The 23,981-nt window shown below is 51.7% G+C and overlaps 13 protein-coding genes across 13 annotated transcripts; 6 read left to right on the top strand and 7 right to left on the bottom strand.

Moving 5' to 3' along the window:
* Positions 1–348: 348 nt before the first annotated feature.
* Positions 349–5,361, top strand: Malapachy_1395 (cytokinesis protein bni1; the record flags this gene model as incomplete). The annotated part of the gene is made up of 1 exon (XM_018135899.1): positions 349–5,361. The coding sequence occupies one exon, from the start codon at positions 349–351 to the stop codon at positions 5,359–5,361; it is 5,013 nt and encodes a 1,670-aa protein (XP_017990437.1).
* Positions 5,362–5,402: 41 nt separating this feature from the next.
* On the bottom strand, positions 5,403–6,293 carry Malapachy_1340 (vacuolar atp synthase subunit d; the record flags this gene model as incomplete). The annotated part of the gene is made up of 3 exons (XM_018135845.1): positions 5,403–5,577; positions 5,608–5,639; positions 5,676–6,293. The coding sequence occupies 3 exons, from the start codon at positions 6,291–6,293 to the stop codon at positions 5,403–5,405; spliced, it is 825 nt and encodes a 274-aa protein (XP_017990384.1).
* A 188-nt stretch (positions 6,294–6,481) lies between these two features.
* On the top strand, positions 6,482–6,813 carry Malapachy_1371 (hypothetical protein; the record flags this gene model as incomplete). The annotated part of the gene is made up of 4 exons (XM_018135876.1): positions 6,482–6,498; positions 6,540–6,680; positions 6,711–6,744; positions 6,775–6,813. 4 exons carry the CDS (start codon positions 6,482–6,484, stop codon positions 6,811–6,813), a joined length of 231 nt encoding a protein of 76 aa, XP_017990395.1.
* A 224-nt stretch (positions 6,814–7,037) lies between these two features.
* Positions 7,038–7,341, bottom strand: Malapachy_1393 (hypothetical protein; the record flags this gene model as incomplete). Its single annotated transcript, XM_018135897.1, has 3 exons — positions 7,038–7,045; positions 7,084–7,247; positions 7,280–7,341. The coding sequence occupies 3 exons, from the start codon at positions 7,339–7,341 to the stop codon at positions 7,038–7,040; spliced, it is 234 nt and encodes a 77-aa protein (XP_017990436.1).
* Positions 7,342–7,737: 396 nt separating this feature from the next.
* Positions 7,738–8,391, top strand: Malapachy_1359 (uridylate kinase; the record flags this gene model as incomplete). The annotated part of the gene is made up of 1 exon (XM_018135864.1): positions 7,738–8,391. The coding sequence occupies one exon, from the start codon at positions 7,738–7,740 to the stop codon at positions 8,389–8,391; it is 654 nt and encodes a 217-aa protein (XP_017990370.1).
* Positions 8,392–8,662: 271 nt separating this feature from the next.
* Malapachy_1377 (batten s disease protein cln3) lies at positions 8,663–10,058 on the bottom strand (the record flags this gene model as incomplete). The annotated part of the gene is made up of 3 exons (XM_018135881.1): positions 8,663–8,773; positions 8,813–8,918; positions 8,950–10,058. The coding sequence occupies 3 exons, from the start codon at positions 10,056–10,058 to the stop codon at positions 8,663–8,665; spliced, it is 1,326 nt and encodes a 441-aa protein (XP_017990389.1).
* A 119-nt stretch (positions 10,059–10,177) lies between these two features.
* Positions 10,178–10,994, bottom strand: Malapachy_1354 (snf7-domain-containing protein; the record flags this gene model as incomplete). Its single annotated transcript, XM_018135859.1, has 4 exons — positions 10,178–10,327; positions 10,360–10,593; positions 10,623–10,778; positions 10,818–10,994. The coding sequence occupies 4 exons, from the start codon at positions 10,992–10,994 to the stop codon at positions 10,178–10,180; spliced, it is 717 nt and encodes a 238-aa protein (XP_017990377.1).
* A 1,020-nt stretch (positions 10,995–12,014) lies between these two features.
* Positions 12,015–12,507, top strand: Malapachy_1373 (mkk1-map kinase kinase; the record flags this gene model as incomplete). The annotated part of the gene is made up of 2 exons (XM_018135878.1): positions 12,015–12,098; positions 12,133–12,507. 2 exons carry the CDS (start codon positions 12,015–12,017, stop codon positions 12,505–12,507), a joined length of 459 nt encoding a protein of 152 aa, XP_017990397.1.
* A 211-nt stretch (positions 12,508–12,718) lies between these two features.
* Malapachy_1372 (cyc3-holocytochrome-c synthase (cytochrome c heme lyase)) lies at positions 12,719–13,546 on the top strand (the record flags this gene model as incomplete). Its single annotated transcript, XM_018135877.1, has 1 exon — positions 12,719–13,546. One exon carries the CDS (start codon positions 12,719–12,721, stop codon positions 13,544–13,546), a length of 828 nt encoding a protein of 275 aa, XP_017990396.1.
* Positions 13,547–13,673: 127 nt separating this feature from the next.
* Malapachy_1401 (hypothetical protein) lies at positions 13,674–14,460 on the top strand (the record flags this gene model as incomplete). Its single annotated transcript, XM_018135905.1, has 2 exons — positions 13,674–13,920; positions 13,949–14,460. 2 exons carry the CDS (start codon positions 13,674–13,676, stop codon positions 14,458–14,460), a joined length of 759 nt encoding a protein of 252 aa, XP_017990325.1.
* A 10-nt stretch (positions 14,461–14,470) lies between these two features.
* Positions 14,471–15,036, bottom strand: Malapachy_1341 (yth-domain-containing protein; the record flags this gene model as incomplete). The annotated part of the gene is made up of 3 exons (XM_018135846.1): positions 14,471–14,514; positions 14,549–14,647; positions 14,688–15,036. The coding sequence occupies 3 exons, from the start codon at positions 15,034–15,036 to the stop codon at positions 14,471–14,473; spliced, it is 492 nt and encodes a 163-aa protein (XP_017990383.1).
* A 1,177-nt stretch (positions 15,037–16,213) lies between these two features.
* Malapachy_1337 (microtubule associated protein) lies at positions 16,214–22,207 on the bottom strand (the record flags this gene model as incomplete). Its single annotated transcript, XM_018135842.1, has 3 exons — positions 16,214–21,866; positions 21,897–22,102; positions 22,133–22,207. 3 exons carry the CDS (start codon positions 22,205–22,207, stop codon positions 16,214–16,216), a joined length of 5,934 nt encoding a protein of 1,977 aa, XP_017990355.1.
* A 120-nt stretch (positions 22,208–22,327) lies between these two features.
* Positions 22,328–23,866, bottom strand: Malapachy_1385 (ncs cytosine-purine permease; the record flags this gene model as incomplete). Its single annotated transcript, XM_018135889.1, has 1 exon — positions 22,328–23,866. The coding sequence occupies one exon, from the start codon at positions 23,864–23,866 to the stop codon at positions 22,328–22,330; it is 1,539 nt and encodes a 512-aa protein (XP_017990413.1).
* Positions 23,867–23,981: the final 115 nt, after the last annotated feature.

The raw sequence follows: 23,981 nt of genomic DNA, 5'->3' as shown, positions 1-23,981 counted from the left end.
GTGGACGCGTCCTGCTGTCGTTGAATTGGTGATTTACAACAATAGTTTCTGGATTGACTTTGTCACAGTGCTATGGACACCCTATTTGGGCGTAAGCGCTGGGCGAAGCAGTCTGAAGACCGCACTTCGCGTCACGTAATTGATGTCACGGAGGAAGCGCCAGGTGCTTTTGCTATGCGAGCACCCACTATCACACCTGTGCGAAGCAGAAATGCTCTATCCAGACCATCATCAAGAGTATCTATGGAAATACCATCTCGCCTATCTACTTCATGGCAATCTGAGCCAGCCAGCAAACCTGCTCTGCGAAGATCTGGTGATGTTGGCGCGAGCGAGCTACGTCAATCGATGATGGCGCGCCTGCCAGAGCTGAAGTATAATCGGCCTCCGGATCATGAGGTGGAATACATGTTTGCTGACTTGATGAACAAACGAGACATGCTACAAGGACCCAGCGCGCCTTCTCAAGATGCACTGAACAATATGCTTGACTTTCCCGTCGACAAGAAATGGACGCTGGTGTACAACGACCTGCTCACATCTCAAAATCCGGATAAAGAGAAAAACAGAAGGTTTATCGGCGCATCTCTCTCGTCTGCTCCGACTACGTCCACCTCCATGGTATTGGTGCGCAATTCGCCTGAATGGTATATTAAGAAATTCATGGACAATTCTGTGACTACCAAGCACATCGAATCCCTAGCCGTGACACTACGTACATGTGCTATTGGATGGCTTCAGAGCTTTGTCGAGGCTAAAGGTACTCATGTTTTGTCAAGTTTCCTGGCTGCCATTCATACACGTCCTCAACCGACAGAACAAGAACTTGCCCAAGAATATGAGCTGCTGAAAGCTTTCCGCTCCCTGTTTAACAGCAAACCTGGTGCTCATGATGCACTTCGAAACCCTAAATGTATTAGTGGAATCACACATTCTCTTGTGTCACCACAACTATCGACGCGCAAACAGGCTGCTGACATTTTGCTTTTCCTATGCCATTGGGAAAAACCTAAAGGTCACCAACTTGTATTGCAGGGCATTGATGACCTTCGTGAATCTACACAGCAGCCAGGTCGATTCGATGCGTGGTTTCAAGCACTAGAAAGTGCCATCGATGGTCGTGGCCTCATGGGTAGCTTGGTCGGCGCAAGTGATGAAGTGCGGAAGCTCCAAAGAAGTGCTTTGCCTGAAGCTGGTTTGCCTGAATATGTTATTAATAACATGTTCTTAATTAATGCGCTTGTGAACAGCGATATTGTGGAATCATTGCAAGCACGCTTACACCTCCGCAGCCAACTGTCAGCGAGTGGGTTGCCGCGTGTGATTTCCAAGATGCGGGCGTTGATGACACCTGACCTTGATACACAGTTGGATGTATTCGAGAAAGGGGAGGCGGCTGATCAAGAAGATATGATGTATTCATTTCAGCGTGTTGTTTCCCAAAACATGTCGGATCCGCAGGACGTTTTTCGGTTAATTATGGACCGTCTTAAAGACTCGCGAGCAAAAGATTTCTTCGTGAGTGCTCTTCAACACCTACTCTTGATTCAGCGCGATGGCTCAGACCTCGTTCATTACTACCAGCTCATCGATTCTATTATTTCGACTGTCGCGTTAGATCGCGAAGGCGCTGCTTCTGGCAAGGATATGGAGGCTGTAATGGGTATTTCGTTGAATAATGTGCTTGGCCGCTTTGCTGACCATGACTTGCTGCAACGTCTTCAGAGTGAACTAAAGGAAGCAAATGCAGCACTCTTGTCCCGAGACCAAGAGCTATTAGAATTGAAGAAGCAAATTCAAGCGTCTTCTGATGGGTTGGTGGGCCAACTTCAAGAACAAGTTCAGTCTTTGCAACATGATCTATCGCTCTCTCGAGATAATGCATCTTCTCTACAAAGTGATATGGATGAAATGGAGCGAACGTATGTGGACCGGATTCTAGGCCTTGAGTTGGAATTAAGGGAAACAACGACCTTACTGCAAGAAGCCCAAAATGCTCGTGAGTCTGATCCACGCTTTGCTGAGTTTGATAGGCAAGTTTTACGAGACTCGTTGGAGCGACAAGTGGAAAGGAGTCGCACTATCCGGAAGCTTGTGGCCAATTCTACGACGGAGCCCATTATTGCGCTGGATACATCCCTGCCTCGACTTTCCGTTCCAAAGCGTCAGAAGCCAGTTTTACCCGCACGATCACCGAGCCGCAAAGTCAGCGCTGAGACTGTCGCAAACATTTCTTCGGATGCGCCAGTTCGTATCGGCCGTGTCGCTCTGGGCTTGAATCCTTCTGCAACACCATCGCCTGTCATTCCTAACCCCGAAACATTTGAGCCTCCTACTGCGGTCCTCGATGAAAACAATGAGTGGGGTTTACAGGCAGCTCTTGCGACACACATGGCACAGGATACAGATATGCAAGTGCGTATGCGAGAAGTCCGTGCTTCCCGTTTACGGCGTCGTCATGATGATGATGCGGGCGGCTCCAACACTGCTGACTCGGGCGCAGTGACTTCGAGTCCTTCCCTTGCGGAATCCCTTGTGTCAAATAAGGAATCAGACCAAAATGCCCTTCCTGATGCACAGGCCCAGGATTGCATCGTGATGGATTCGGCAGATACTACTCCACGTGGGTCAATTTATGGCGATCGTGATGCACTCATTCCCCAGCAAGATGAATTGCCACCTTTAGACAGCTTGTCTCCTACAGCTGGAGGGATTTCACCCTTAGGCGAGCATGGTGAATGTCCCACTGATGAAACATCATCACAGCATATTCCTAACACTACTTCGCCGAGCACTAAGCCCTCTGCTGCATCAGCGACACTTGTGGATTCTGCTTCCCTTTCTCAAATCGAGGATCGCTCAGAAGAAATACCGTCTGTGTCTGATCCCAAACCCATGGATCCCCAACCAAACGTATCTTCTTCCTTGACTAACCTCAATGAGGCTATTGCACGACAATCTGTGCCACCGCCACCGCCACCACCGCCACCACCTCCTCCGCCAGTGCCCTCGTCCATCCAAACAACAGATGCACTCGCTGCCAATGGCACAGGACCACCACCACCCCCGCCGCCGCCGCCGCCGCCGCCGCCTCCACTAGGCACTGCCACCAGCATGCCTGTTCCTTCCATATCTGGATCACAGGGTGACATACCACCTCCCCCTCCCCCTCCTCCTCCTGGTACCATCGGCCCCCCAGGCGCTGTCAATGGAGCTTTGCTAGCTGCTATTAAGGACAAGGTTGCAACTCGCGGTGATTCCACTACTCAAGATTCGAACGGTGAATCTGCGCCGAGTGCTATCCGCACTTCTCTGCTGGGAATACGGACGTCGTTTCAGTCGGAATTGGGGCCTCCTGGGCCTATGCAAGCTCCACCAGCGCCGCCAGGTGCCCTCCTAGGCAACAGCAATATGCGGAAGGGTGTGCTGGATATGGCTACAACACGAATGAAACAACTGCAATGGGACAAGCTTTCGGCTGAACATGCCTCCAGTACGATTTGGGGTAAGACACAATCAAGTGAATCAACACTGCGAGAAATTATTCTGCAACGTGGTGTTTTTGGTGAGATGGAAGAGGAATTCAAAGCCAAGGAAGTGTCGAAGAAGGTCATGGCTACAAAGCGCGACAAGCATGAGCTTCAGACGTATTTGAACTACGCTACTCGCCAAGGTATTGAAATGGTATTGAAGCGTGTCAAAGGCGATCTTTCTGAGAGCAAGATGTGCACACCAGAGGAACTCGCTCATTATATCATAAAATGCGATGCGCGTATCTTCGACCAAAGTATACTAACGGAGCTGCTTCGATATTACCCTGAATCTGAAACGAAGGGGCGCTTGGGTGAATTTAAGAATGCATCCGATGAGCAGCTTCGCAATTTGCATCCGGCTGACCGATTGGTGGTACTTCTTATGACTGTCCCGCACTTGAAGGATAAAGTCAAAGGCATGCTGTACAAGACCAAATACAATGATACTGTTGATATTATTCGACAGGGCCTGTTGAAAATCCAAGAAGGTTCTGAGACGATCATCAATGCCCAGAAATTCGCGCAGGTACTGAATATCATCTTACTATTCGGCAACTATCTAAATGCCACTGGTGTTAAGGGTGGCGCATATGGTTTCCGAATTAGCAGCATTAACAAGCTAGTCGATACAAAGGCTTCAGATGGAACGACACTACTTCATTTTGTTGAGCGCACCATCTCACGCTGCTTCCCTGAACTCGATGATTTCACTGACGAGCTAAGCAAAGCTACGGAGGCATGCCGTATACAAATGCTTGACTTGAAGCACGACTTAGTTGAGCTAAAGTCAGCTAATGTACAGCATAAGAAAGACATGGACCGCTTATTAAGTGAAGACGAATCCAATGTTTCTGAGCCGTACTCCAAGCTCATGCTACCATTTTTGCGGCAGGCCACGGAGGATCTACAGGGTCTGACGGATCAAATTCAATATACGGAACGTGTTTATAATGACGCTCTCCGCTTTTATGGCGAAGGCCCTGACCCTATGCGTCGGGGTTTTGCAGGCTCCAAATCAATGCCCACGGAAGAGTTCTTTGGCATTTTTAAAGAGTTCCTCACTGCTTATCGAAAAGCGAAATCAGACAATACCAAGCTTGCACAACAACGTGCCCTTGAAGCCGCACGCAGAGCTGCTGTGGAAGAACGTGAGAAAGAGAAGCGTGAAGCCATGGCTAGACGTGAGGCAGGTGTGGATGACAATGCCGTACTGGAGTCATTGTTATCCACTTTGCGGTCAAGTGGTGGGACCCCACGTCAACGACGCAAGGATCGACGACGTGGCAGGCAGTCCACAGTGGATTTACGCACTCTACCTGAAGATGTTCGCGAGTCTATTCCCGAGAGTCCTTCTAGCATCGCTGCCACTATGCTTGCGAAATTGCAAGGCGGCGAGAAACGCGGTGTACAGGGAGAAATGACTTCGGCGGCCTTAGCCACGGTAGCTGCCCGCGCGGATAGACGGCGCGAGCGTGAAGAGCGTAACAGTGCACCCATTCTACAGGACTTACCCACCACCTCCCCACGTCTGAACAGTCAAACTTCCTCACCTTCCATTCTTACTCCTCAAACGCCGCCTATGGCACCCACAATACCTCCATCAACAACAACCCTTAGCCCGGGCCAGTCAGTTCGACATAGTTCGGGCGAAGAGGATCTATCACCGCGAGAGACAGCTAACAGACTGTCAGATTCGCTTTATATGACGCCAGATGCATCGAAGCGGGACAAGACGATGCTGTCATCTCCAACATTACAAGCTTCCCCTACATCAGAACCACCTAATACTGTTGCGGTGATGCAAACTGACACGGTTAAAGAATTGTAGAATAAACATAGCACCATTATACATTGTGCAATAAATGTACTCTAAAAGATGACATCTGTATCCTTTCCAGCACTGAGCATATCGCCTTCCTTCTTCTCAGCTTTATTATTGTCGGCTGCTTCCAACTTCGATAGCTCTTCCTTGTGCTTCTTCGCCGCTTCCTCTGCTGTACGCTTCTTCTTCCCCTGGACCTTCTTTAGACGGAAGAACTCCTCACTATCGGTTAGTCGTAGAATGCTGACATACCGATCCATCTCATCCAACTCAGACACAATGTACTTATGGTCAGCTCAACGCACTGCAGGTATACATACAGCAATCGTGTTTTCCAATCGAGGGATAACAACATGCTCGATGGCATTAACACGTCGATTGGTGAGTCGAATCACTTCGTCAAGGATCACAAATGCAGTTTGAAGGCTGGCCAAGTCCACCAAAACACGTAGTGCCTTGGCATAGGTCTCGCGGGCTTTCTGGACTTGCTGACCACCACGCGAAAGACCAGTCAAACTGAATTCACTAGGAGTACTAGTACCTTTATCATCCTCGTCCGCATCCTTTGATGTACCAGCACCTCCGTTTTCATTCGTGGACTGTACAGCAAAAGCGGGGAGCAGTACACCACTAATGTTTTCTTGGCGGGCACGCACTTTAAATGTCGCTCGCTTAACATTTTCACGAACGGAATAACCAATGTCACCTGTCGCATAGCCCACTTCGACCATGCTGAAAGCCGCCGTTTGTAGTACAGTGCCCATCTGTTTCTTGGCCTCCTGGATCTTTCCTGTGATTGTGCGGAATCGCTTCGACAAGGCATCAGCTTTTCGCTTCAGTAGCGAATGGCCATTTTGAGCACCTTTCAAACGCTGCTTCGTGACACCAAGTGTCATACGCGTCGGGAAGACGGCCTCACGCTGCCCAGAGGATGACATCGTATGGAATGGTCTGACCGCACAAGAGGTCGTAGTATGGCGGCGCTCAGGCTCTCAGTGCAGGCCCGCGGGTTAGTTCGGCCGAAACTATGTGGCAGGGAGAATTTATGGCGACAGGGTCAGTGGAGAAGAAGCACAGTGCAGGACTGTTGAGCAGGTTCACCTACGCAAAAGAACCTTCACACGACATGGGTAACGGTGCTCGGTATGTGATTCTAGAAAGAAAATTATCTAACAATGTTAAAGGGCTCAGCAAAAACGTGAGCGTAATGCCAAAGCCAATAGCGGCAAAGAGGCCAAGTCTCAATTGAAGGCCAATGAAGCAGCTAAGAGCGTCATTTGCCAAATCTGTCGTCAAACTTTTCTGATGACTGTTCGTGAACCTGCGTATGTATAATTGAAATACTGACGTTTCAGCCTCAAGCAGCATGCCGACAATAAGCACGGAAAAGTATGTCACACGAGTATGATCTAATAACAGGATATCAAGGATTGCTTCCCAACATGGAGCCCTGCCTAACGGTGCTTCATTTTTTATAGTACGGCATCAAGTTTTACACTTCGTTGTGTTACATACATACGTTGGTTTACATGAAATGGAAAGTCTGAAACAATTTATAACAACGGTGCTATCAGCCTGGTCCGATTTTTGGCATATCATGGTGCTCACTAAGAGACTCAAGATATGCATTAAATGATTCCACTTTGTCTTTGTGGGTTTTCCCTGCTTCTTTTCTTGCCTGTTCATGAAGCTAATTGTGTTAGTATCATTTAACATCATTCATGATACATACGCGTTTGCGTTGTACTTCTTCAAACTTTTGTTCAGCCTTAGTTCGTGCACGCTGCATTGAGTAGGAGGCAGGATCTTTTCCTGACATCTTATCGTCAGATGTTCGATGTGTTGCTTTTAGTTCTCGAGCATCTGTACTAGAGCTGGACTTCTTTTTCTTCCTGGAGACATAAGTGATGGATTTCAAACATACCTGATTTTATCGCCCTTCAGTTTCAAAGACCCACCCGGCTTGAAAGAATACGGTGAGGACATCGTGACAGGAAGGGGTGATGGAGACCCACCCCGCAATAGAACGAAAGTAGCGATGACACAAATGAAACGTGTATAGGAATTATGGGTACACTTCTATAAAGCCCCGTCGGACGCAACGGGGTCTCACTTCAACACTTTTATGTTTCTGGCACAAATTCGCCGGCATTTCCGTGTTCAATCTCGTACATTTGCTACTAGTAACCAGCGTGTAGCATCGTCGAAGAAATCCAGTGGACCTAACCCCTTAGGATTTGTTCTTATTGCTGCTCTTTCTTTTGGAGCATTAGCATACGTGACGAAAGTTCGCGAATCCGACCCTGACAAGGACAAGCGCGAAAAGAGGAGACCACTCCCCAATCCTCTTGTACCAGAACTTCGAAAGAAAGAAGAACAAGTATGAGTGAACAGAGTCCAGAATATGACCCCTCCAAGGTGGTCGTGGTATTCGTTCTGGGTGGGCCTGGTGTAGGTAAGGGCACCCACTGTGCAAGCCTTGTACGCGACTATGGCTTTGTTCATCTTAGCGCAGGTGACCTACTTCGTGCGGAGCAAGCGCGTCCTGGCTCTGAGTATGGTCAAATGATTGCTGATTATATCAAAGAAGGAAAAATCGTGCCTATGGAAGTCACGATCTCACTTTTGCGAAATGCTATTCAATCGGCCTTGGAAACACACAAGAACTCCAGTTCTGACGGATGGGGCGCTGGTAAGGGTCGCTTTTTGATTGATGGTTTCCCCCGCAAATTGGACCAGTCATTCAAGTTTGAGGAATCAGTTTGTCCAGCCCAAATGGTTCTCTTTTTACAATGCACTGAAGAAGTTATGCTGGAACGGCTTCTTCATCGTGGAGAAACTAGTGGTCGATCTGATGACAATATCGAATCAATCAAAAAGCGTTTCCGAACCTTTGTGGAAACAAGCATGCCAGTTGTTGACTACCAGCGAACTCAAAACAAGGTAGTCGATGTCAATGCCATGAACACTGTGGAGCAAGTGTACAAAGACATTTGTGACGCAATGAATGCAAAGTTCCAGCAGATTCAAAAGTAGAATGGCATATACAATGAAACAATACGTGACACCATTCTCTTTGCGTACGTTTTAGGAGAAAAAAATTCGTTGTGAAAATAATATTATAAAAGATAGGTCCGTCCCGGGTTCGAACCGGGGTCAATGGAAGTCGATGTCGTAATCAAAATCCACTATACTAACCACTATACGAACGGACCATAAGTTGCTATCCATCACGAGAAATCAGTTTATAAAAAACAATAGTACAACGTCGATAAATGCTTTATTTACGACTAGCTTGAAATGCCCATTAAACTCGTGAGCAAAGGTCTCGGCCATTTGCAATTTGATAGCGACATAGGGATACTTGAATAGGCATTGATATAATAGATGCCAGTACGATTCCAATTGAATCGCCCAGCTAGCAAGTCAGTATACAATTTCCCTTTGAGCCACATACACTGACAGATCCGATTTTAAATTCGTATTCTTGAACGTCACGTCGCGAATTGCTTGTAGGGTTCGGATTCCTCTCCTGCCCTCCGATACGACTCATAACGGAAACACTGTAGGTTAGTCATTTTAAAAGGGACATACTAGGCCGAACCTCCCGCTAATCCTTCAACGGCTACCATTACCATAACAAGCGAACGCGCAATAGATGCTTTGAACCATGAATACATGCTCTCCGACAAAAGCAAAAGTAATAAAGCTGTTTGAAGAACGGCCGGTGCCCACAGCCATTGTTTCGGGATGGCCGGTAGTGGTAAGATGGATGTATATGACCTTGATAGAAATACAAATGTTTGGTATATCAGCTGGTATAATGGATAATAATCACGAAGTGTTTTAATAACCAGCGAAAGTAGATGATGCTTTTCAGGAGAGGGGACAGGATAGAGAAGTGTAGGCGCAACCCCCTGATTGATAGTGTATTCCGCAAAGTAGACGCAGACAAGGGGTAGGACATATGTAAAGAACAGTGGCTTGAGCAACGCCAATTTATCATCCCAAGAGAGTGTTACTTCCTGTGAGCGATTCGGCGCATCTTCCTCATTTTCTGAGTGCATTAATGATTCAAGCGCGCCATCCTCTGCAGTTTCCGTGACCATAGAACCATACCTAGGAAGAACAAGAAAAAAGGAAATTGCTGTGCCGAAAGACAGAAAGGCCAACAGACTGAGTCCATTTTTTACACCCAAAGGACGCACAATCCACCATGCCAATGCACCAGCTAATCCTGCAGCCCCTGTACCACTGGCGAACCATCCGACACAGTACGTCGTTAATACATCAGGGAAGCGAGTAGAGTACTGCAAATACGTAATCTCTCCAAGACCACTCGCAAAACTAGCCGTTGCAATGCCTGCTAAACGTATAAATAGTGAGTTAAACATCGCAATCACCATCATGCCTAAAAATGCCAGGAGAGTACAGGTCCAAACTCTTTTGTCATATTGAATTTCGCCTTTGAGAAGATAGGGAAAAACAGCTTTTGCGATAACAGCAGGTGTGATATTCACAAATGCAAGTAAGCCAGTAGGAACATGTGAAGGTAATAGCTCCAACGCAGCTGTTAAAATGACAACATACATCATATTATTGAGCAGTCCCAGCGTAAAAAAACCAGCAGCCTGCCTCGGCTTATAGTACTTGCCGTTAGTTGGCAGTGCCTGCGATCGATCTCTTCGCAAAAGGTCATCCATTTCTATACTGTTTTCAAGGGGTGGATTGGCCATACCCCAGTGTAGTGGTAGCACAAGTACTGCCGCTGCAGCTGTCAGCTCCACCTAAGAGTGTGTATTACTACAAATGTGCTTGGGACTTATTTACGAAGTCGATCAAGACGCTCTTGAAGAGCCAAATCATCTTGAGTGTTGGATGATGTACCTGCCTCCGCACCTTCACTAATGGCTACTTTAGCTGGTGCCGATGGGTTAGCCAGTGCAATCCCACTATTAGGAACGGTTTGAAGCTAGAGGTTAATAGCTGAGGTCATTTGCGTACCTGCTGGCTCATATCCATGCCAATTTCATCCAAGACTTCGCGTAAAATAGACTCACTTTCCTCATTTTCCCCGATTCCCTCACCCATAGGATCGTCCTCAGTACCAATGGCGTCTTCGATCGTGTCATTCATTATTTCATCTTTCATATCCATTGAGCTGGACTCGCGTTCGAACTCTTGCAGGATTCGCTGCACTGACATGATATTCATAGATTTATTCATAGATCCCAGGGCCTGTCTGTTAGTGTCCGTAGAGATCGTACCTTCGAGGCTCCGCGCATGGCCTCCGCCATCTGTTGGGTGCTACGAAGTGTTTGCATCCGCAGTGCGACAGCTTGAAGCTGTGTACTCATCTGGTAATATTTGTGTATATTACGTCGCATCCTTACTAGATCCTTAGCCATTACTTTGCAGGCAGTCTGTCAAACGGTTAGTGCTATACTCAACAAAGGACGCACCATCTGACCCTGACGCGCGTTCTTTTTGATGTCAGATACCAGTTTTTTTTCTTGCCCCTCTAGTTTTACACGCTCCCGGTCGAGTTCGCGTTGAGCTCTTTGCAAGGAGCGCAAATGCTGACGCAATCGTTCAGCAGGCGTGGTAGAGCGCCCAAATAGCGATTCCAACAGAGGCATTCAAACTAGTATGGTTTCAGCGATCGGGGACGTGGAGAAGAGAGTGGAGGGCGGTTCGCATCGTTTCATCCGAGTGTGCGCTTTGCTGTCAAACTGGGACAATCGGCGCTACGATGGCGTCGCTCATCCCGCCGAAGCGCCGAGGATGCTCTAATAGGCCAAGGTTGACCCTATCTATGTGTATGTTAACATATACTAACAGTAGCAACTTCGTCTACGGACTCCCTCAATAGTGGTCAATCCGGACATGACGAGTCGGAAAGAACAATCATGCCGCAGCGCTCCGATCTCTCTCGACCTGAGGATTTAGAGACACATATGGATGAGATCAAACGCATGATCAACACAATGCAAGTATCAGAGTCCCTAGAGACCCTATCATCTGCGTCAGAAGGACATTATAGTCGCAGTTCCTACGATGGCTCGGACAACAGCAGTCATCACACATCTTGGGGACATTCACGCGATTCTTCATCATCACATCACTCTGTCATTGCAGGATCCACTGGACACGAATCTGATCAAAATGTTTATACTCCTATACCCGCTGCGAACGAACTAGTGGGCAACCTTGAAGTTTTATGCTCTCTGGGCGAAGGGGCCAGTGGGGAGGTGGCCAAGGTACGCATTCGCTCCACTGGCCAAATCATTGCTCGTAAGGTATGTGCTCAGTATATACTCATTTCAGGTTATCACTACGTCGCCTGATCCTACAATACATCGACAGCTATTGCGTGAGCTGAATGTGAATCAGACATGCCGCAGCGAATACATTGTTCAATACTACGGTGCCTTCTTTGAACCTGACAACGCTAGCATTACAATTTGCATGGAATATTGTGAGGCCGGTAGTATGGACTCCATCTATCGGCGAGTCAAGTCTCGGGGTGGGCGTATTGGAGAAAAAGTACTTGCGAAGCTGGCTGAATCCATATTAAAGGGTCTAGACTATCTTTATTCACGACGTATTATCCACCGGGATATTCTTCCTTTTACATTTTGGTAACGAAAGAGGGTCAAATGAAGCTTTGCGACTTTGGTGTTTCTGGAGAACTGATTAACAGTGTGGCTGGTACATTTACAGGTACTAGCACCTACATGGCTGTACGTAATTCAGTGTGCTCACTGACAATAACAGCCTGAACGTATCATGGGCCAACCTTATACCATTACTTCTGATGTTTGGTCATTAGGAGTTACGATTCTAGAATTGGCGCTTAACAGGTATCCTTTCACAGAGGATGGCGAACCGCCTATGGGCCCTATCGATTTGCTTACATTCCTGTTGAATTCACCGCTTCCTACACTCAAAGATGACCCAGAACGTGGCGTTCGCTGGAGTCGTTCCCTTCGAGATCTAGTGGAACGATGCTTGATTCGCGATGGCACAAAGCGTGACAGCATTCGTGTCCTTCTACAACACCCACTTGTAAAGCGCGCAGAATTGATACCTAACACGGATATGGCTCGGTTTGTGGCCAAGGTGTGGAATTGGCCTGTGCCAGAAATGTAGCGCGTACGCCGTAGACCCTGATCCACATTGAGCACGTGCCAAAAAAGTGAACGTCGCACAAGATTAAGACTGCTGCCACCATTCTTACTATTGCTAAAGCACAGTCATGGGCGCTACATATTCTATACCGAGCTCTAATGGGGAACAAGGTCGGCTTTACAACAATCAAGAGGCCGTATCTGCCCTGTTACTGCATCACCACCGCCAGGCTATGGCACAGTCGAAGTTTAGCGACGACAAGCCCGCTGTGTGCCCAATTCCCCATGGGCCGCGTGGCGCCATGGCGCCAGAAAGTGAACTGAACCCGTTAAACAATATGCCGCATCTGTCACAAGATCGTGCCCCCCATCAGAAGATGGCCCTATCACGAGAACGCGTTGTCTCTTCGATTCCACGAGCAAGCACGTCAGCAGCACCAGGTGACTCGCCGTATGCATCGTCTTGCCCTGTGGATCATAGTGCCATGGGGAAGGATAAGGACAAGGAAGATGCAAATGGCTACTGGGAATACCCCTCCCCACAACAGTTTTACAATGCCTTGGTTCGAAAGGGCTGGGAGACTCCAGAGGAAAGCGTAGACATGGTGGTCATGATTCACAACTTTTTGAATGAGCGTGCATGGCAGGAAATTATCGAGTGGGAAAAGATGGCCGGTAGCGACGTTTCAAAGCTGCAGCTGGCTCGCTTCCAAGGCCGCCCTGGAACCCTTAGCCCACGCGCTCGTATGTTTGGCTGGCTTGCCTGGGCCTTCCCTGATCGCTTCAGTAATGAGCCTCCCTTTGACAGGCATGACTGGATCGTTCGTCGCGGACCTACGGAAGCGAATCCTGAGGGTGAAGAGGTTCGCTATGTGATTGACTACTACTCGCGGGAGGATGAATCAGATGAAAATGAAGCAAGCTTCAACCTCGATGTTCGCCCTGCTATCAGTGACCTATCGTCAGCTAAACTCAGATGGAAAAAGCTAATGCAGGAGTATGAATCCGGCGAGCTGTTCGCGCCCTTCCGTGACCAGTCTTCATCATCGGATGCCAAGTAGCTTTTTGTAGAAAAGGCACGTGGTATGCCACGTGCAACCACAGATCAAGTAGATTGCTTTGATGGGAGGATAACTGACTGACGTCGCCGACCAGAGACTGTGGCGCTTCGGCGTTGAGCCGGGAGAGATGAACAATGGCGTCGCTTATGGAGCGACTGAAAATGAGAAGGACCCTATTTTTGGAGCGTTATCGGTGGCGCAATTAATATTACAAAGAGAAGCGGCTGCTCTTCAATTTGTGGCCCATGCTCTGGAATCCCAGCAGCGTCTCCGCGAAGAATGGAAGCGTGCATTGGCCCTCGCTGTTAACTATACATCGACGGAAACAACGACAAGAGGAGGGAAGATCGTTCTGGTTGGCGTTGGAAAGAGCGGTATGTGCACTGTTTGACTGACATTCAGGCATTGTAGCACGCAAGATTGCATCCACGCTCACATCTGTGGGTACACCGGCCTTTTTTCTGCACCCCATTGAAGGGTTCCATGGTGACTTGGGTATTATTAATCCTGGTTCTGATGTTGTCTTTGCCATGTCGTACTCAGGCAACACCCCTGAAGTGCTGGCGTTCATGTCCTTACCACAAGTGCAGCAATGTCCTCGCATTGCCATGACGGCGAATCGCTTCGGTCGTCTTGTTCAGCTCGTGGATGTGATCTTGGATTGCAGTGGCCCGGACAATCTCCTACAACAAGAGAATGGTGTGATCAATACGTCTAGCACAGAGGCCTGGCCTCCCATACCGGCGCCAACGACCAGTACGACTATTATGATGGCACTTGGAGATGCATTTGCTATGTCTTTGACGAACGCTAAAGGCATTGATTGTACAGCGTTTTTTGCCAATCATCCAGGTGGGAATCTTGGCCAAGTAGGTCAGCTAAAACCAGCGCCCGACAAGGAAGAAACCAACTGAACGTATTGATTTACATTAGGCCGTTGTGGCCTGGTGTATAAAGCGACGTGCTTCCTGTGACGTGTTACAATGGCAAACTCATACATACCCGCATACGTGCAGAAAATATGCAACATATTGGCTGCGACCTCCTGTAGCAGCTCCTGTGTATCGCGACTCTGCGTGACAGGCTTGACTTCCGGCGTATCTGGATGGTTAGTCATCTCCTGCGCAACCGCAATACCTACTGTAGAGTAAAATATGGCGTAGCTGTGAGTTGGGAATATCTTTGACAATGAGCCATCGTACGTGGAATAAACCCTTCCAGCGGTTGCCTTCAGCCCAGATATCTGTGTTTTTCGTATAGTCTAGCCCCGACATCATCTGCGCCACACCACAGAAGAGGCCGCTACCATTGACAGAGAAAAACAAGTAAATCGGCCCTAGACTGCTGCTCTTTTGCCACGCCCGGTCGAGGCGGTTGTTGCCCTTTTCTGTGCTAGTCCAAACACCAAAACGCAGAGACCGTTGAATGTCCACTTCCGTGAAGCTTTTAATGACAAAGGCACGAGCTGGCATGGGCAGAGACAACATCATAGGGTTGGGGCCTAAGCCCGAACCTATGGATGCCGCATAATGCCAGTACATAGGAGGACCGTCTGCAACAGGAGGACCGGTCTGTGCTGGGCCCACATACCCCTCCTCTGGCATAAATTCCGGCGGAATAGAGGATGGGGATAGGGGACTTGGAGCCACCTCCGTGGTAGCAGGCAAGGATAGGGAGGGGACAGGTGTTCGACGTGACGTGGGTGGGCCAGCGACAGTAGTAGGTGAGCATGGGGCAGATAGGTTGGGCTGTAGATTCATAGAGGCCATCATAGATGTAGCTTGCTGCTGAGCTGTGATGCCTGCACCTGCCTCGCCTGCACTACTTTGACTGCTCACCGAGTGGGATGTAGATCGCGGGGCAGGTGTGGTAGGTCGGTCTGATGGGCGCAAGGCATGACTAAAGGAAGCGCGCTCCGGTTCCGTGTGCGATACACTCCAAATAGATGAATGGATCATGCTAACACTATCGCTACCGCGCCGTTGCTCAAGCAAATGGCGCTGCGGTAGCGGAGAAGCCTGGACGGGCGAAAGGGGGGGCGATGTGGACGATGACGAAGTCACCGCACGGTTCGGGGATGCGAGTAAAGATGGTCGAATTTGAGAAATAGAAGATTCAAGGAATACCTGTGGTGCACTGTGCCTTGGGATGGATGACACCGTCGGAGTGGCAGGCTCGCGCTGGGGAACGATATCGTCGGGACGAAGAGACGTACGCATAGATGTTCGTGAGCGAGGGCTCCATACATCCATAGATGATGACAAGCTCATGGACCTATCTGTGCTGATATTCCTCTTCGTGTTAGACGAGGGAAAGATGGGTTTTTGCCGATCAGGCAACCAAGCTGGACCGTTGGTGCGAGTGGTCGGCCATCGATGTAGGTGTGCCTCTGTGTCGTTGTCGCTCACGGGTGGCTTGGACAATAAGATGCTGTGTGATACGGCACGCAAGTTCTGCGCTCTGGTCTCTCCCAGAGCGCCTAGCCCCCATGTCGATGCGTCTGTTGGATCGGGTTGATCGCTCATGGCATGTGTCAACAGCGTGGATCGATCGTGGTATTGAGATGGGGAAACGATCAAAACAATGAAACCTCCACCCCACATAAAAGAAAGCCAATCAATCATGACATTCTATCGAAACAGCAAGGCCCTGCCAAGCAAGGCACAACTACGAGGCTGCGTCATCCGTTCGCATGGCTGCCAGCCGTGACCGAAGTGCTTCGGTCGACATTGACATGCGTTTCTTCACTTGATCAGGGTTTTTTGCCTCGCCTGGTTCACTTCGAAATTTCGCTTTGAGTTCCGCAAGGCGCGCATCCACATGAGACGAAGTGACGGAGGGTGTCGACGACGATGCAGTGGTGGACGTAGGCGCCGGCGACGGGTCGTCCGCAGCGTGATTCGCTAACGCACGCTTGATGTAGCGCTGGAAAATGGGACCTGTGTTTTGCAAAGACCGCTCGATATGAGCCTGCATGCTAGGATGCCGCTTCTGGAACTCGTACAGATCACGTATGGCAGCACGAGACTGGTCCTTCTGAGAGATACGCTCAAAGATCTCACACAGCTCTGTTGTAAGTGGATCATCTGGGAGGGAAGGCGTAGTCGACGATGACGATGCTTCTTCCGATTGTGATGTCGATATTGAGGACGTCGTGGTTGCTTTGCTACTGCTGCCGTACAGGAGGCGCAATAGGTAGCGGTATACATGGCTGTTTTCTGGATCATCCCATGTGTCAGTGAGGGCCAAAGCTCGATCTTGAAGCGTATCAGTGAGCTGCTTGAGCACATTGGTCGCTGTAATCAGCGGGATATCTCGCAACGGCATATGTTCTCGAGCTCGCCGACCCCATTCTGAGGGCGGAATGGCCACAAAGAAGCGTTCCACGGTGGCCAGGAGAACATCGCCATGAACGCTTTGCGATTCCAAGGCGGCCGGCAGTTTTCGCGCCACCTTCCAAAGACACTTGACGACCAGTTCGCCAAACCGTGCCTGTTCATCGTCTCCCATTTGCAAGCCTTGTGTAGCATGCGTGAGCACCGTGAACAAAGCCTCATACACAGCATCACCTTGGCATGTTGATAAGATCCGAAGGACCACGGCATTGAGCTGCTTGGCAAGAGTTTGTGATGCCTCATCGTCTTCGTCTGCTGATACATCCATCAGTGTATGAAGCAGACCTTCAAGCAGGGGCGCGATCGAGGAGGCTGGCAGAGAGGACGACTCTGTGCGCTGTGCCTCCAGAAGCACAAGGACCGTCTGCAATACATGCTTCACATACCGATGGTCAATCATACCATGCTGTACTGTGTGTCCGAGGGCCATAAGAACACTCTGCACAAGGGCCTCTGACTCGTGGGCGGCCAGCTGTTCTGTGTGTGTCAAGTGCTCCTGCATGGCTTTGAGGCCGGCAATACTCGTCTCTTTGTCGTCACTGCGCACCAGTGCCAAGTCACGCAGTTCTCCATCGTGAATGCTCGGCACAGTCCGTGGGGTGGCTGTGGGCTTCGCAGCGGCGGCCGACGCGGACGAAGCAGAGGGAGGCGGTGCAGCATGCGTGCGCTTTAGACGCTCCTCGAGCAATGCCTCGTCTTTGCTGGGCAGCGGTCCAATCAGACGCCAAATATCGTCGCCCTCGAGTTTGTACGCTTCGGCCAACGTCGTGAGTGCGGCGTTGCGTACGTTGGCATCACGATCGCCAATGAACCGCGCCATAACAGGGAGGGTCTTGGCTGGCGTGCAAATCGCGAGGCCATGTCGCGAGAGCAAGACGCCCACTTCAGAGAGGCACTCCGCGCGCGTACGTGCGTTCTTGGATGCCAGGCCCTGGTCGACAAGCATATGCAAGAGACGCGACGGAGGGAACAGCACCGTGATCCGCTGCAAAATGGAGCGCGCCTGCTCGCGGAACACGGCTTTGGCGTCGCCTGTGCGTAGAATCAAGGCAGGTATCAATGCATGGGCCTCGGCATCGTGCAAGTGGTAACCTTGTGTCTCAAGCACTCTGAGCAGCGTCGAAAGCAGCTCAAAGCACCGGAGCGCTACGCTTGTATTGTTGTCTGTGAGACGCAGACAGCTATACTTGATGATCACGTCGCTGTTGGCCACGGCAAGCGCCGCTGCATTCGCATCCTGGTCGGTGTGCGCAGGGGCCAGCGCACTCTGCATCACGGATAGTCCATGCAGATAATCACGCTCAGCATTGTGGTCCTTGCTAAAGAGCGCCTGAACCAGCGTCGGTGAGCAGCATACTTCCATCTGCTGCCGCAACGTCTCCGCATCATGCGGACGCACCACCCCATCGATCATAAACGGCGCACGTGCCATCTTTTCGCGCGCGGCCTTGTACTTGAGCTCGGACGTACGGAACGGCGTCGAGGTCGTTGGACCACGTGGCGCAGCCGCGGCCAACGTACGACTCACTGCCGAGGGCTTAAGAGCCCGCGCGGCCGGCACGGCACTGTCGCGTGACGTGGATGAGGGTGCGACACGCGCCAGCGGTTTCGCTGTAGGTACCGCCGCACGACGAGCGGCCGGCGTGGCAGGGGCGGCCACCTTGGAGGGAGCGACGCGCGCCCGCGGTGCCGCACTCGAGGCCTTGGGCATTGCGCTGGGGGCCACATGCGCACGAAGCGTTGGCGCCGCGGACGCAGCATGCTTTGACGCTGCAGCTGTGGCACTGCGTGCCTCGTCGATCAGCGGCAACGCGGTAGCGCGCGACGCGCCTTTGAGGCTCTGCGCTCCCTCGACCATGGCTTTGTACCCAACACTTTGCACAAGGAAAGGGAGTAGCGCTTGAGCGTGCTTGCGTACCGGCGCCGCGCGATCATCCAGCGCATGCAAGACGGACGAGAGAATCGGCGTCAAGTCCCAGCTCGAGACTTGGTCCGCATGTTCGGTAAGATACGTCTCGAGCCATGTATACAAGTCTTCCCGCAGCATAGGGTTGGCGCCCTTACCATCGAGCACCTGCCCCATCGGCCCAATCAGGGGCGCCAGGCCACACTGCGAGACCATGGCAGAGAGGGTCGTGGCTGCCGCAGCACGGATCGGCGCCTTGGCATCGGCGAGCACTTGCGTCACAGGCGCCGCCAGCACCCGCGCGAGGGGCTCAAACGCGCCGTGCAGGCCCTGCGCAAGGAGGCGGACGACATCCATAGCGATTTGGCGGACCATTATGTTGGTATCTTGCATACGTGGCTTGAGCGCCTGCGCCAACTCCATGCCGCTCCCCTTCAGACGTGTATGTGGCTGCAATGCCGACTGGATCGTTTCCAGCGCGGCCTTGCGCACTTTCCATTGCGTGTCGCTCGTCTGGGGGAACACCGACGCAGGGACCAGGCCATCGACGTCGACCCGCGGCATGAGCTGCTCCATCGCGTCCTCGTCCATGGCCGTGGGCGCCGCCGAGGCCGTGCTCACCTCTGTCGCTGTTGCCTCCGTGGCCGTGTCGGACGCAGGCGCGGTCCGCACACCACGCGTCGGGGCGGGCGGAGGAGCTGCGTGGGCCACTTGCGTCTCGAGCGTCGCACGCAATTGCGGCGTGATCTCCGGCAGCAAATTGAGGACGGCGGAGCCACCCGTGTAGCGCGCCAACGTGCAGAACAGCTGCGTAGCCTGTCCACGCACTTGGGCGTTGGCCGACTTGAGCATAGTGGCGACGTAGGTGACCAACTCGCGAAGGTCCACGCCCTGAATCCCAAACGCCAAAATCGTTTGGTCGAGGAACGTTAGGGCCTCCGCTTGGGCTTTGGGGGCTTTGAGACTCGCCAGGACGGGTAGCACCTGTGCAATGACACACCCGAGGGATGTGACCTCCGCATACTGGCACAGCGTCTCCCCGGCCGCCGCCTTGAGCTTCAGATCCCCGAGCTTTTCACAGAGAGGCTGCACGGTCAAAGCGACTGTGCTGCGCTCAAACTGCGGCAACGAAGCCAGCGCCTGCATAGACTGGAACACCTCGCCCATGACCTGGAAATTGCTTTCCTTCCAGCCTGGATGCTTCGCAAGGAAACGGGCGACCCATTCGCACGTTGGCTGCTCGTCTTGGATCCAGGTACGCAACGATTGGGCACCTTCCAATCGCTCTTTCCAATTCGACGAGCGAAGCGCCGACACGATCGACGCAGGCAGCGTCTCTGCAGCGTGCGCCTCTGCGGATTCGGGCGTCCATTCAAACTTGATCGGGTCGTGTGCGTCCTTTGTCGAGGTCAGCGCTCGCGCGGCACGAGGCGGCGCCGTGGTCGTTGGCCGCGTAGGTCGGGATGTCGTGGTAGAGGACGGCGTGGGGCGAGGAGGCATGGATTGGGGCGCCGCTTTCGCCGCCGCCGCCGTCGATGCTGCGGCGGGAGGAGGCCGCGGTGTGGGTCGGGCAGGACTTGCCGACGGCGTGCCACCTCGAACAGGTTTGGGCGTAGGCCGAGCGGAGCGTGGCGTGCTAGGTGCGGGGGCAGCCGCTCCATGACTGGCGCTAGCTGGCGGCGCCTGAGGATGGGGAGCGGGCCCTGGCTGCATGCTCCCTGCTTCTTCGCGGATCTTCGCCTTCTTAATATCATCCAAGGGCTCGAGAAAAACGGCCATAGCACGCTCCCCAGCTTTAGCGACTAGGGCGCCCAAGGCCTGCGCGGCCGCGTCACGGACATCCCCTGCGCCGTCGCTCATCATCGGAACAAGGAGAGGCGCAATGTCTTTCACCTCGGCGGGCCTGACTGTGGTCGTCGAGGATGCAAGGCAGCGGCCGACAAAGCGCACTGTCCCGCCTTTCACAGCCGGGTTCTTATGTTGCAGCGCGTGGGCGACTGGCTCGAGGATATCGCGCCACGTCCCACAAGCATACAACGCGTCCAACGTGGACGCAAGTACATCGACCGTCGATGGCTTGCGTTCCTTGAGCTTGTCTAGTAGCGTCGGTATCACATACATATACGGCGCTCCATGGGTCCGTAGCCCCTTAGCAAGCGCTTCAATACATCGGCACGCCTGCAATACCACATTGATGTTTGCATCCTTTTGAATGCGTACCTGCAAGGCTTGGACATACGCATCCAGGCCGGGATCAGGGTCAATACGAATCGTCGAGGTAAGCGCCGTGTGCAGAGATTCCAAGGCTTCCATACGTTCCTGCCATTTCGCCGCCGTTACCTTCTCGAAGAAGTTCGAAGAGAGCGCACGGTGCTCTAGCACATTCACAGGCTCCGCTGTGTCGTACGGGTCCACGGGAGGCGGTGTGGGTGCGCGCACGGTCGATGCAGCGCCACTGTGGCCAGACGGCGGCCCTGGCCTATCCACGCGAGTGGACGGTGTGGGCGCCGCCGCCGCCGCGGCTGCCGCTGCAGGCTGGGCATCGCTCGATGCGGACCCCCAACGTCGCTCCGGCATCGTGGGGGCTGTGGTATCGGCCTCGGAGAATCGCTGTTCTAGCTCCTTCACCTGGATGTCCTTCAACTTCGCAAAAACAGGGCGGAAAGACGAAGAGCCAACGGCACGATAGAGCGCGATGGCCAATGTCGTGCCTTCCGCTCGTACATTCTTGTCCGCATGTGCAAAGATCGTAGGGAGGCAGGGCATAATTGAGGCCGTATGAACATGGTTGCTGTCCTTCGTCTGGACTAGGGCAGCCAATGCAGCCACATTCGCAGCGACCACTTTGGGCTGTTTGGATGACAGTCGCTGGACCAAATCGGCGATCAGCCCTTCACAGCCCGGCTCTTTTTCGTTCTCTGCATAGAGGAGAACCAGCTCCAAGGCCGCTTTGCGTGTACCTGTCCGCATAGAGCCCAGGCACTTGTCGGCCAACCCAGGCATCACTACTTCGCGAGAGCTGCCATGTCAATGTGTACACACTACGCACCTAGCCGCGGTATGCCCACCATAATGCACAAACGCACAAAGTGCTTCAACACCCTTTTCCTGGGAAGCTGCATTGGTGTCTGTCACCATCCCGCTGAGGATGTCTGGCTGGCGTACATACGCAGCAAAGACAGGGTCCTCCTCGGAAGCGGTCTGTGAGAAAAGTTTGGCGAGTTCTTCATACGCCGATAAACGCGCCTTCCATAACTACACAATGTCAGCAGATCCAGTACGCACCTTGGAGACGAGCCGCTCTTCCAACGGCATGCGTGCCACATCCTCCGCACCGCCGCTGGACGCCGAGTCTGTCATGGCGTGGAGGTCTACGCGTGCAACGCGTGTTTGGGAAGCGACCCTTCCTCTCACGTGATGCGATGAGCCTAGCAGGAGCCTTTCATTATCTATACACAACACCTGCAGGAACCCAATGCGTTAGCGTCCAAAGACCCAGCGCTCCAACGGACGCAAGAGGCAGTAGAAAAGAAACGAGAGGCCAAGGCCAATCTCAAAACCGAGGTCGCCTACTATTTCGCCCAATGGACCCGTGTACCAAACTTGGTCCATGAAGGGAATGACAAGGCCCAATGGCAAAAGCGCCGAGACAATGCCAGCGATGCCGGGGGGCAAGCGACGCCAATCATTCCACATCGTCACGTCGTACGACGAGAATCGCGCACGACGAATAACAAAAAAGTCAGCTAGGACAACACCAATAAAGAGGGCAGCCCAGTAGGCAATAATGCTCACAAAGTTGGTGAGTGCGGAATAAAAGCTGTTCTGACCCACAATAGCCAACGGTAACACAATAGCTGTGGCTAGAATGGGTATGACGAAACGCGGCAAAAATGTCAGGAACGGAAGAGCTGTTTGTACACTCAGTCCCATCGAATAGAACGTCGTCATAATATTACTCACAGCGGAGAGGGCAATAAGAACAGTAAGGAATTTCCCAAACGAGCCCAAATGCGAAGAGAGAATATAGTTGATAAGTGGACCTGGCGAGGGATTGGCCTCGATCTGTGTTTCCCAGGCTGGTATGGATTGAGCTGATGTCGCAAAAGCAGCGCCCAGCATCATGATGGGAGGTGCAGAGAAAACAAGCGCCACCATGACACATATGAATAACAGGGAAGACGATTGTCGTCGGTCGTAGTACAAACTCACATCAGAGGCAAAAGCCGCATATGTAGCGTAATAGCCTGCCGTTAAGCAACCCATAGCTAAAACAGAACGTGCTGAGGGTGTTGGCTCATTGTTGAAAACATGCAGGCCCTCCGCGCCACTCTTCGTTTCGCCAGCCATAATAGCAAAACATATCAACACAGGAAGCCAAAAGGCCATGTCAATCATGTTGAGCACGCGGATACCGAAGAAGGACACAATCAAAGCCAGCACAGTTACAATCACAATGCCGACAGTCGCAGACATACTACCATGCGGCGAGACGGCTTGCAAGGTTTCGCCAGCTAAGATAGCGTTCAAGATCATGTATCCGATACCCGTGACTGCATTTAAGATGGACACAATACATGCACCAAAATAGCCAAAGGAGTATCGTGTGTGTACCATTTGGCGAATACCGAGTTTATGTCCAAACAACGAAAAAAAGGCAGGGAACACCCCCCAAGCGACCAAAAAGCCCAGAATTGTGTAGCTAGCATACCGGAATCCAAACCCGAATTCTGGTGCAAGCATACCTGTTGAAAAAGCAAGGACATTCAAGTTGGCACTTACCCAAATCAGCCCAATGGAAAAGGGATGCTTGAGTTTTTGCTCCTCCTGGGGGATCGGGTCGATATTGGACCATTCAACCCACGCAAAGTGGGCCCATTTCTTGCGATCTAATTTGCTTGCAATAGCGCCTGATTCAACATGCAATTCTTCTTCAAGTCTATGGGCAGCTTTTTCTTCATACTTCTCAACGTGGGCAGCTAGGCCATGCTGCTCCGGGAGATGTGAGGCCTGCGCCATGACACTGAGAACAAATGAAATTTATGCGACCTGCGTGGTACAAAGCGAGTAAGACACCTGCCACGTGCGACAATGACCCCACATTGTGCATCTGTGAAAGCCGGGAATTTTTTAT

This window comes from Malassezia pachydermatis (genome assembly GCF_001278385.1).
Source record: "Malassezia pachydermatis strain CBS 1879 chromosome Unknown scaffold9, whole genome shotgun sequence".
Classification (NCBI taxonomy): domain Eukaryota; kingdom Fungi; phylum Basidiomycota; class Malasseziomycetes; order Malasseziales; family Malasseziaceae; genus Malassezia; species Malassezia pachydermatis.
Note: the sequence above shows the minus strand (reverse complement) of the source record. Positions and strands in the feature narration are given on the sequence as shown.